Genomic DNA, 12,336 nt, shown 5'->3' on the forward strand with positions numbered 1-12,336 from the left:
GTAACGTTGGTTTGTAGAGCAACATGTCGGCCACACTTTCAAACACAGCAGCCTCGTTTAAACACTGGATTCACCTTCACTTTAATGACACTGCTGAACTCTTGCAGGTGTTTTTCACAATCCGTTTTTTCGTCTCGTATTAAGCAAATATGATGTTACTTTTATGTGTTTATGTGATTATCCGATGACAACACTTCCTTTCCTTTCCTTCCTTTCTTACTGCGTCACTGAACACATAGATTATATAAAAAAAAAGAAATAGGCCTAAGTATTTAAAGTCAACCAAAGATTTAAACATTAAACTAATATTATCCTGTTAAAGGAAAAAGTAAGTGTAAGTTGAACCATTTTCAGCCATTTTATGAGTGTTACAGTTGACGTGTCGTGAAGTAGGGCTAGACAACGAAAGTAACCTTCAACTTTATCATTTGTGTTTGAGTTCGGCATAATGTCTGTTTAGACGCAAATACTCTATCGATATTACAGCTATGAAAAGTTTAACGAACTTACTGTCACATGTGAAGCGATCGCTGATTTTCTATCTTCCGAAATGGCGTCTTCGGCTGCTTTCGGTTTCAGACTGCAGCTCCTCCTCGAATGGATTCTTTTCACAGAGGGCCACGTGATGGCGGAGAGAGCAGACGCACTATGATTAGCTCAGAGTAGCAAAGCCTTGAAAATCAACGGAATGAACTTATAACTCAACAAAACCCTGATTTATCAGATGTAAAACCGTGGGGAACTTATAATAATAATTCAGAAACTTGTAAGTAACCCTGAGCACGATATTGCAGACCATAACATGAATAGCACACAAGCTAATGCTAAATTGATGGCTCTCCAAGAACACGCCTACGGTGGTCCAGAAAATATGGAAACGAACGCCAGAGGAACCAAAAACACCTTAACATCTCCTTCCAAAGCTCCAGCACCACAGAAAAAGTCAAAACCAGACGACGTCTTGACTGCTGGAGCCCATGCTGAAAACGCCTCTAACGCTGCGATCCTGGCTGCTATTGGCACTCTTCAAAACATGATGCAGGACTTCAAAGCGGAACTAATGCAAAACACGCTGACCATAGCCAACATCGCGAAAGCGGTAGAGTTTAACTCTGCAGAAATAAAAGAATGTAAAGAACAGTGCCAAAAACTGCACGTCGAGGTGAAACAACTTAAAGAGGAGAACACAGAACTGGGGAAAAGAGCTGCAGAGTTGGAGCGTTATAAAAGAAGATGGAACCTGCGAGTAAATGGCTTACAGGAGGGAAAAGATGAAAACACACGACAAATCATCTCTGATATTCTCGGAAAGATTGTGCCTCACTGGAGGGAGAATATGGATTTCATCCTGGATTCGGTGCACCGACTGGGGCCGAGTAACGCCAACCGCCCTCGTCAGATCATCATGCAGCTCACAGGACGCCACTTCAGGGACGAACTCTGGAGGATCACCAAACTTCACCCCGTCTGCAAGGATCTCAACATCCGCTTCGCAGTAGGGATGGCTGACGCGAAACAGTCGTTCCGAAGCTTTGCGAGATCCCGAAGCGCAGATGATTCGAAACACTGATCCGAAGCGTGATTCAAAACACCCATGTCACGTGACTATGGCCAAACGAAGCCTCGAAGTGTTTCACAAGTGTTTCATCAGGTGTGATCCGCCGAGTCAGCGCTTGATTGACAGGGTCGGGAATAGACCACACAAGCGCACATCTGTATAAAAGTGAAATTAACGCATATTGACCTCGTGGGTTTTTGTGAGAGTAGTTTGATTTTGAGATAGCGGATTTTTTGACATTTATAGTGCGATTTGTTTAAGTTATATTTAGGCTTACATTTAAATTTACACAACACATTGACTGATAGGCTAGAGACACAGAGTATACATATAGTGACACATTAATAGATACATAGATATAAATATAGACAGCTAGATTAATAGATAGATAGATACATATATAGATAGATTAAAGATAGGCTACACATATAAATACATAGATAGATTATAGATAGATTTCAAATACTCAGACGACACAGCCATACTCGCCCTCCTCACTGTCACAGCATTTCACCAATCTGTTGCCCATTTCACCCAATGGTGTACAGACAGTCATCTCCTTCTTAACACCACTAAAACAAAGGAACTTATCTTGGACACACGCCAAAAATTCTCCACTGCTCATTGCCCTATCTCCATCAGTGGCCAGTCAGTACAGCTTCAGGTACCTTGGCATTATTCTGGACAATAAACTGAGTTTTCACCATCACATCACAGACATTCACAGGCGCTGCCAACAGAGACTATTTGTCATACGAAAACTCAGGACACTCTCAGTAAAACCACACTTTCTTCTCCTTTTGTACCGTAGTATCATTGAACCCGTTCTTCTGTACTGTGCCACCTGCTATTTCACTATGCTTTCACTCACTGATAGAAACAAGCTTCTTAAAGTCACTAACACTTCCTCAAAAATAATAGGCCTTCCCACACCCAACTTGCCGGCTCTCATTGACGCTGCTATCATTCGCAGAGCAAACACCATCATAAAAAATCAGAGCCACCCGCTTAACTCATGTTTCACCCTTCTTCCCTCAGGTACAGACAGCTACCCCATAAAAAATCACGGCTAGGGAGGAGCTTTGTAATTTCAGCCATAAGAGCGTTGAATTCACAGAAAGCCTAATTTATTTTTGTGTACAATGTGTAATATGTGTATGTTATGAGTGTTGAATGTTGCTCCTGGTACAGACTGTGGAAACAAATTTCCTCTATTGAGGACAATAAAGAAATGAATGGAATGACATAGATTATAGATACATATCTAAATACATAGATAGATTATAGATACATATTATATATCTAAATACATAGATAGATTGTAGATACATATATCTAATTACATAGATAGATTAGAGATACATATCTAGATAGATTTGGATAGATAGATAAAATGGAGGCTCCCCAGAAGAGATGCCGTACATCTGTGGTGTGGGAGCATTTCCATTTAGAAACCCCAAATAAAGTGAGATGTGTGTATTGTGATCGGCAGCTTGCCTACTGCAACAATACATCATCCATGATGCGCCATTTGAGGAGCTGATGCCACAGTGGAAGTGAAAAAATACATCAACGATGCGTATTTGCCCAGAACTCATGATCCACTAACTTACTGGAAAGAGAGAGCAGTCTTTCCTCATTTGTATGTCCTGGCTAAAAAATATCTCTGCATGCCAGCAACAAGTGTCCCTTGTGAGAGGATTTTTTCAAAGGCTGGAGAAATTATCTGTAAAAAAAGAAGTAGGCTAAGTCCTTCCACAGCAGAGAAATTAATATTTTTGAATAAAAATATCTAAAAAAGTGAGACATTGTGGCTCGATTAATTTTATTAATATTCATTTTGCAGGACCAAAATAACATTATGCACAGTGAGGAGCCTAGGTTACAAGCTTCACATATTAGAAAAATACAATAATAAAAAAACAACACATTTTTTTTAATGGCTCGTCAAGGTTGTTTCAGATCAACACCTGCAAGTGACCACTAGGTGTCACCGTGGAGACGGGTGTCGGATTGATTCGAAGCCTCGACACAATATGAACCATTTGGTTCAACTGTTTCATTGCTTCACGAAGCCTCGATCTGCCCATCACTAAGGGACAGTAGGTGAGCGCATCATTTCGACACCAGGTTTCAGTGAGGATTATGATATCAACATCTTCGACATGTTTTAGAAATTCTGGGTCTGTACTTTTAGAACCAAATGTTAAAGAATTAAGACCCTGTAGTTAGGGAAAGTTAAGCATTTCTTTGGCCAATCTGCAAAAAAATTTCTTACCAATAGCTTTTTTTACCATGTGTTCCTATAGGTGTCTAGTAACACCTCCCAATTTATCCACAGCCAAATCCTTGGGGAAACGCCTGGAGAGGCCATCAAAGTTGGGGTGCCCAGAGGGCCTGGGTACCAAAAAAAAAAAAAAAATTTTTTTTTTTTTTACCAATATTAGCTTTTGAGATGTCTAACTATGGGTTTTTAGGGGTGCTGAATCTATCCCAGCCATTAGTTTTGAGTAAAAATGACTCCAAATCCATACAAAATCCATAAAAATGTATGTAGATGGGTTTGTTGAGGATCAGTGCTGATGGCTGTCGTGTCGATGAGGCCTTCACAGGGCTGATGAGGGATGCTTTGTGGATGGGCCCAGGCGCAGGTCCATCCTCTGATCTGGATACGGCCCAGATTCAGCTGACTTCAGTAAACAGGAGAGAGACTAGTTGACTAGTGTAGCAGACTTTATAGCAGTAGCCTATCTCTGGTCTGGAGATATGCCCGCAGAGAGTGCTGTGCTGCAGCTCCTGTAGTCGGAGGCAGTTTCTCAGGCTTGATGCTCCCGGCTGCGGCCCGGACAGTTGAACAGTTCGCAGCCAGCTTTGATGATGTCACTTTTCTTGGCTCTGATGTCATTGAACACATCCATGGCCCCCTCTGCTTTGTCAGTCTTGCAGAGCTTGGTGAGCAAAGTTGGTTTGCTAAACCCAGAAATTGCTGATACGGTATCGCAGCCAGAGAAGCTGTGTAGGAAGATCAGGTATGTAACAGAACCTCTCCGGGAGGGCCACCCGGATCTATCCAACATCGTAAGATGTGTCTTCAGCTGTTGTGAGGAAGACCGGGTGGTTTGCCCTATGATGGACCAGCATCACCATAACGTCTGTGTCTTCTCTTCTTATTCACTTCTTCTCTTCTCTCTTTCTCTCTTCTTTTATTTATTATGAATAAAAATGTTGAATATAAAATATTTAGATATTATAAATTGATTGATTAAGTAAAACTGTAACATGAGATTGAAAAATAATTCAACAAAACTTTAATTAGTATAATTACACCTATGAGTCATATTTAATATTAATAATTCAAGATTTTCTTATTTTCTTTTTCTTAGTAATAATTTCTCAGTTGAATTCACTTCCTTTTCTTACACACACACACACACACACACACACACACACACACACTCTCTCTCTCTCTCTCTCTCTCTCTCTCTCTCTCTCTATCTCTCTCTCTCTCACACACACTTTCTCTCTCTCTCTCACTCACTCACACACACACAACGTGTTTTATACTGTACAAATCATATATTGCACTAAACATAAAAATGCAGAATGTTTTCAAATAAGCATCTTTTTTATTATTAAAACAGTTTGTAGTACACACACACACACACACACACACACACATACACAGTAGTAGGTCTACATATAACAATGAACGCTTGTTGTGGGACTTGTATAGATTAATTTAGATGTACAATTTCTTTCCTATGAACCCTGTTTATGTTATTTCCATATATATTCTTACAACTGTAATTGATCAACACAAATCTCATCTCACTTGTGCGTCCTTTCAGAGTGTTTCAGCAATAAATCCAAACGCTTATATCCAAGTTTTATCCACTTGATGTCCATAATTTATACATTTTCTGTCATTTTTGCCGCTAGCTCGATGCTAGCTGCCATTTTGGATATCACGTGATGCTTTGCGTGAGGTTGTTGACCAATGACAGGCTGATCCGTCGTCCACGTTGGTGTGCGTCATTACGCATGAACCAAGGCTGATATTGTAGAGAGAGAGAGAGAGAGACGCACGGCACAGTGGTTTCGAGGGGAGAGAGAGAGAGAGTTAAAAGTTAGTATATCCCAAAAATTCAATTAAATAAAAGTTGCTATAAAGGTGGTTGCGATTCATTACCGAACTAATTAGATGCTACCTTCACAGCTGGCGAAGTCGCGCTAGCTAACTAGCAAGCAGGCAATGCTAGAAAGTTGGTTGAAACAACCAAGATGAAATATAAATAATTACGCTGTGCATGTACAAATGAAGACCAGAATAAGCATCGTAAAGGGCCTCTGAAACAATATAGACAGTTGACAATTCAAAAGAGGTCGATATTTCAGCAAGTTACTTCTGGAACAACTCGACGTGCAGCAATGTAAGTGAATGGGGTTCAACGCCCAAATGACAGTGTTTGGAACTAATCCGATCTTCAAATCACGGAAGTAGGCGGTTAAATGTGCCGCCATTTTTTACAACGGAGGTCTATGGGAGTGTCGCAACTCTTTCTCTCTATGGCTCTGCCTACAACCAATGAGAGCAACGGAGTAAATGACGCATGTTCTTCATTCATATTTCCGACCGACAAATGCCTTGATCGCGGTTCTCTGTTCCGCTTTTAAAACGAATGCGCTGTCGATATCTTCTATAACAGACGCGATGGCGGAATCTACACATGATGTTTCATAAACAAAGTTCGGGAGGACCACGTTCAAATAATCAATCCAATCAACTTGTCAATACCATGTCTAAGTAACGTTACCCTATCAGCATGAGAGGAAGCATATTCACTCTGTCAACGCACCTACCATTCCTTGACAGTTTTTCAGCATCCCTCCACCACCCCGACTCCTCACTCTTGGCTTGTTCTTTCACAGCCAGGAATACGGGGTAATACTCTGGGTTCGGGCCGAATGCCGAGCCCGGAGCGGCAGATCCCTCTCCTCGGACAGCATGTCATATACACATTTATTCTATCTGACTTATTTGTAAGTGTGAACTCGTGAAATCTCAATTCTCCAGCGGCAGTCATCTTTGTAAACGAATTCAACCCAAGCGCTCTTTGGTGACGTGGATGATTACGTAACTGTTGATCATCTGTCCATCATCGTATGAAGCCCGCCCTGACAATTTGATTGGTCCAAAGAGATCTGGGGCCTCATTTATAAAGCTTGTGTACGCACAAAACGGGGCTGAAAACATGCGTACGCCAGTTCCTGCGCAAAAGGTGGGATTTATAAAGAAAAACTTGACGTGAAAATATGCGCACCTCCACGCAAACTCTGACCCATGCGTACGCACATTTTGAAGACAAAGCAGTTTGGTGACACTGATGGTGAGTTGAGGAATTGACTGCGGATAAAGGGAATTAACCCTTTGCAAAATGGCAAAAATAAGTTTGACATATTTCAATATTTACAATATTTACAAGTTGCTCAAGTTGCTCATAGGTTACAACAAAAAATACAAACTAGAAACTACAAACTTGTTGAGACAAACTTTAAGTTGGCTTGAGAAAGCAGGACCAGAGAGTTTGAAGAAGTTTAAAGTAGTTTGATGTTTAAAGTAGGTTAAAGTTTGATAGATAGATAGATAGATAGATAGATAGATAGATAGATAGATAGATAGATAGATAGATAGATAGATAGATAGATAGATAGATAGATAGATAGATAGATTTAGAATGGTAGTTTAATTGAATCTAGGGCTTCAGGGAGTTTATATTTGAGTTTTTGGCTTGTACACTAATGGCCCACCGTATAGTCTTGGCTCAATTTGAGCACTCTGCAATGTAAGTCTATGGGATTTTTATGATTTTTAATATTAATTTTTAAGAAAACTGAAAGTCAAATCAGTTTGAAAAGATATAGCACACCAAGTCAGAACAGTCTGAAGGTCTGACCCGAGTTTGGAGTTTGTAGAATTAAAGCTCTAGGAGGAGTTAGAGTTGTACATTTTTAGTAAGAAGAAGAAGAATAAAAAGTTTAAATAAATTTCAGTAAGTTGGCTTTTCCAAGCCAACTTAATAAGTTTACATAGGATTTGAGTAAGTTGGCTTTCTCAAGCCAACTTAATAACATTAAATCACCATTGGAACTAGAAATAAAAGGAACTATATGCTGAAAGTACGAAAATTAAATTTCTTTCACTTCCATTCTTAAATGGATGTAGGCCTATCACTCATTATGTTTTAAAAAACACAAATTTCCTTGCTCCTTTAATATATGCATGGCTAATGAGGTAATTTGCATTGTCTATATATGGTTGAATGTGGGCGGAGAAAGGGCGGTAAATGATTTTTTTTGCGTGCGCAAATGATCAGTTAGGCTGTGATTTATAAAGTGAAAATTGCGTGCAGGTGTGCGTACGCACGGTTTTATAAATCTGATATTTTTTTTGCGTACGCCATTTTTGGCTTTTGTGCGTACGTACACTTTTAGTAAGGTTCCTACGCACAGTTTTATAAATGAGGCCCCTGGACCGAGCATAATTACCATAGACAGTAAATAAGATGGACACAGCGACAAAAACTGCTTCTACGGGGCCATAACGTAAGATACAAAGTAATGGAGCCTTTTATACCTTGTCGTGTTTCTTTAGAAATAAATAATGGACAAACGGAGTCTTTAAACGCCTCAGATGTAAAGTTATTCGCTGTCAAAGTGACGCCAAAATTAATGGGAGTCAATGGAGTGCTAACAGCAGGTGATGGCTTAGCCAATGGCGGCGCCCGGGGAAGCTTCAGTTTCCGGCTGATGGATTTCCCCCTTGATAATCACTCCACAACGGATCAAGTCCAGACCGAACTTCCCGACCAAAACATTTTATGGCCGGGGTTCAGTCTGGCATCCAGGCTATCAAAGTGCATCTATCCATCATAAAAGTTCTCCGGGGGGGTTAATAAAGGCCTTCTGAAGTGAAGCCATGCGTTCGTGTAAGAAAAATACCCATATTTAAAATATTATCGACTAAAATAACAAGCTTCCGGCAGACGGCCTAGTAAATCGATTCGTACGGCCGTCTGACGAAAGCTAGTTACTTTTGTCAAAAGTACCATTTAATTCATAAGGTGCTAAAAATCTTGCCTCAAATAGAGTACTTTTAAACTGAACAGTTTAACAGCCTCAATAACCAGTCGTAGTTGTAACTGATTAAAGTGACAGGAGAGATTTGCTGGTTCCTTCGAGATTTTCCTCTGGTTAATGTTCGCTGTGATTTAAATTTATGAGTAAAATTAAGCCTGTGGTAAACATAACTTGACGAAACTTTGATGTTTTGTTCTACAACGTACAATGCACACACTCACACCCCATAATTCGCTTTTGTTATGTACGTGTGTGGGACTTTTATGTACGTAGCCTACTAACCCATTTATTAGCCTATGTACTTACCCATACTTTTTTATGTACGTACGTGTGTGTGAGATTTATGTTGTAGAACAAAATGTCAAGATATACTGAAGTTATGTTTACCACAGGCTTTATTTTACACATAAATCAGAAAACCCCCATGATAAAACCCGTAGGAAAATCTTGAAGGCTTTCGGGTTCGGTCATATCTGAACAAATCTATTTATATACTCGAAGCCAGAGGGCGCCCTCGCACAGAAAGTACAGAGTAGACTCATCATCAGGTATTTTCATAAGAATGAAGCTAATCCCAGCTATATTGCTAATCGAAATAGCTTTTATCACTGTAATACTACAAAATAATATATTGTTTGCCTTAATCTGTATAAGAAGCCTAATCAGATCGTAAAAATAAAAAAACTGCATGCTAATATGAGTAACTATTATTAGCATTTTAGTCTCCTCTAAACAAAATCGCATGGTCTAAAAAAGTTTTAGAGTTATCCTCAGATTTGAAATAAAACATGATCAGATCAACATAAAGCTATAGTTATTTTATTTTATCTCATGAATATTCTTGTTGGAACCCAAAACACAGTAAAGTGTGAAAACAACTCCAAATCTGAACAGGAGCTTTTTTTTTTTTTCTTGAAAATGTTGTTTTATATTTTATTATGTGTGTTATTCTTAATGAACAAAAATGTATATATGGAAATATTTATGCTGTTATTGTAATAGTCTCTTAATCCAGAAAGTGCTTGAATTCAGGGCTTTAAAGAACAGATAATGAACAAAGCGGTAGAGCCAGCAGCAAAGAAAATGTATGCAAACCTCATTGATTTAAGAAGTGTGCATGACTTGTGTTAAACTCGGCCCTCTCTGTAAAGGCTGGCCCGATTGTGGCCATGCTTTAAACAACTCTAGATCCGCCACTGGAGTGAAGTGTAATATTGTATTCTTCTGATGAATCAAAGGGCGACACTAACATTTACAGTATTAGAAACCGATAAAACCACACATATTTCACTTACTCACAAAAAAGACTGAAGAAAGAACATGAATGCACAACGTCCTTCTGAAAAGTCATTAGTTTAACAGGTGTCAGTACGAGAACTGATGGTTTCTGAGTGAGTGTGTGTGTGTGTCTCTGGTTCTGGACAGCACTCAGTGCTCCCACAGGGAAGAGGCGTCCACGCTGAACCCATCGCCCATCAGCGTGCCTCCCTGGTCTCCACGCAGGTACTTGCCATTCTGACCCTTGATGCCAACCCGTCCATACTCCACAAACTCAAAGAAGAAATCCTCAGGTTTGTCCCCATCTGTGCACACCAGACCACTGCCGGACACATACCAAAACTTCTCATTTACACCTGTGGTAGAGAAGGAAAAAAATCAGGAATTTAGTGAAGAAGTGCCCAACAGAGTCAGTGTTGCTCAGTGCAACTCTCGTCAGTCTCCGCTCACACAATATGACTCACTTTTTATATGGTATGCGCCATCGCTGAAAAGCAATGAGAAGATGTCATAACCAGAGCGACTGGCGTCCAGTGTATTGGAGTTCTTGTGGTGACACACAAAGCCGTTCTCCCCACGCAAGACCAGGATAGGACGATTAATCAGCTTTAGCACAAACTGCTCGTCCTCCCCTGCCGAACACACGAGAGGAGTTATCGGACTCGTGTTGTGTCCAGTAGTGGAAGTTTAGTAAAAGGACAGAGAAGGATCAGTGTGCGCTCACCCAAGGATTCACTCACAGCTGCAAGCTGTCCATTTCTCTTTGTGCAGACATATTTTCCATTGTTTGCCCTCAAAGCGACTCGTCGGCCCAACCACTCAATGTCCAACATGGTATTTTCTTCTCTGTCAGTTACAAGAACACACATATTCAAGATCATCGCTATGCATATTATTATATATTATATGTTAAAGTGATAGTTCAGCCCAAAAAGAAAATTCTCTCATCATTTACTCATCATGTCGTTCAAAAACCTGTATGACGTTTTTTTAATCTATGGGACAAAACTATTTTTTTTCTTCATAAAATAGAAGTAAATAGTCACACAATGAACAAATGAACACTCCCCTCAATGTCATCACTATTTGTCTTGTATGTGCCATTAATAAACTCAGGCAACAGAGACCAAAAGTTTAACAGTGCAATATCAATTCCAGGCTTTTTTGTGTAACTGAACATAAACCTTCTAATCCAAAATCTGCCCCTTTTACCGCATTTCACACACACAAAATCAACAAAGCAACAATTTCTCATGTTTAAGTTGTAGTCAGACTCATCCTCCTCACTTCTACTTCTCCGTCAGCCGGTCACTGAGACAAAGTCTTCTCTGCATTCTCAGAGCTCAAGGCTGTCCTCTTTTGTTTGGACTATGTTTCCCTGCAAGTGAAAAGTCTCTCACGAGGGCCAGAACTGCCGGGGCAGCCGGATCTGTGTGAGGACGGACAGCCGGATCTGTGTGAGGACGGGCAGCCGGATGTGTGTGAGGACGGACAGCCGGATGTGTGTGAGGACGGGCAGCCGGATGTGTGTGAGGACGGACAGCTGGATGTGTGTGAGGACGGACAGCCGGATGTGTGTGAGGACGGACAGCCGGATCTGTGTGAGGACGGACAGCCGGATCTGTGTGAGGACGGACAGCCGGATCTGTGTGAGGACGGACAGCCGGATCTGTGTGAGGACGGACAGCCGGATCTGTGTGAGGACGGGCAGCCGGATGTGTGTGAGGACGGACAGCTGGATGTGTGTGAGGACGGACGGACAGCTGTTGATGGGCTCCTGCATGAGTTGTCCATTAGAGGACGGTCCTCCATGCTGACGCTGGGCTCTGCTGTGTAGCGGTCCAGAGTCCACCGTGTCCTCATCATCTGAGTGTCTGAAGCAGAGAGTAGGAGGCTTCTCTTCTTCTGGCTCTTCTGCAGGCTCTGGGGAAGCCGTACTGGGGTTATTTTGCAGCAGTGCCTCAAGGCTGGTCCTCTCCTCTTCTCTGTCTCCTCACTGAAGATACTTCAAGTCCTTGAAGCGTGGGTCCAGCGCTGAAGCCGTGTTGAGCCGTCCGTCGTCGAGGTTTGCTTGCCGTTCAGACGGGTCCTTTTTAAAGGCAGTCTTGAATTTCCCTATGTCGGCTGGGTCCTCCTCCGAAACGGCCATTGTGCGGGACAGGCGGCAGAGAGCAGGCGACACCACAGAGCAAGAAACATAAGTGTCACCTCAGAGGAGCTCAGTCACATCTCTGCAGTGGATGATGAGAGACACACACCGTACATTTATTATATCAGTGTCATAGTAGCAGCCTAGCCGACTTCAGCAATCTGATAAATAAAGTGTGTGTGTGTGTGTGTGTGTAAGCTTTTACCTGCATGGT

The 12,336-nt window shown here is 41.2% G+C and overlaps 2 protein-coding genes across 5 annotated transcripts in view; both read right to left on the bottom strand.

Moving 5' to 3' along the window:
* The window catches only part of LOC307003518 (uncharacterized protein), a 100,571-nt gene extending 98,962 nt beyond the window's left edge, over window positions 1-1,609 (bottom strand). The window contains exons 1-2 of one of the 3 annotated variants that reach the window (XM_079622073.1): window positions 1,260-1,609; window positions 511-604 (exon numbers count right to left, since the gene is read on the bottom strand). The gene's annotated coding sequence lies outside the window, so the exon portion shown is untranslated. Of the gene's footprint in view, window positions 1-510 lie in introns of all 3 variants that reach the window. The other 2 variants (XM_079622074.1, XM_079622072.1) reach the window with 2 other exon arrangements.
* A 7,471-nt stretch (window positions 1,610-9,080) lies between these two features.
* Window positions 9,081-11,277, bottom strand: LOC307003750 (fascin-2-like). Of its 2 annotated transcripts, XM_079622532.1 has the most exons (4): window positions 11,261-11,277; window positions 10,698-10,819; window positions 10,438-10,605; window positions 9,081-10,329 (listed from the first exon to the last, which is right to left on the bottom strand). In XM_079622532.1, the coding sequence occupies exons 2-4, from the start codon at window positions 10,804-10,806 to the stop codon at window positions 10,124-10,126; spliced, it is 483 nt and encodes a 160-aa protein (XP_079478658.1). In that variant the 5' UTR covers window positions 10,807-10,819; window positions 11,261-11,277; the 3' UTR covers window positions 9,081-10,123. The 2 variants fall into 2 exon arrangements, with proteins under 2 accessions (XP_079478658.1, XP_079478657.1); XM_079622531.1 differs by lacking the exon at window positions 11,261-11,277 and having other exon boundaries at window positions 10,698-10,890.
* Window positions 11,278-12,336: the final 1,059 nt, after the last annotated feature.

Source organism: Phoxinus phoxinus (assembly GCF_949152265.1).
Source record: "Phoxinus phoxinus genome assembly, chromosome: 1".
NCBI lineage: Eukaryota > Metazoa > Chordata > Actinopteri > Cypriniformes > Leuciscidae > Phoxinus > Phoxinus phoxinus.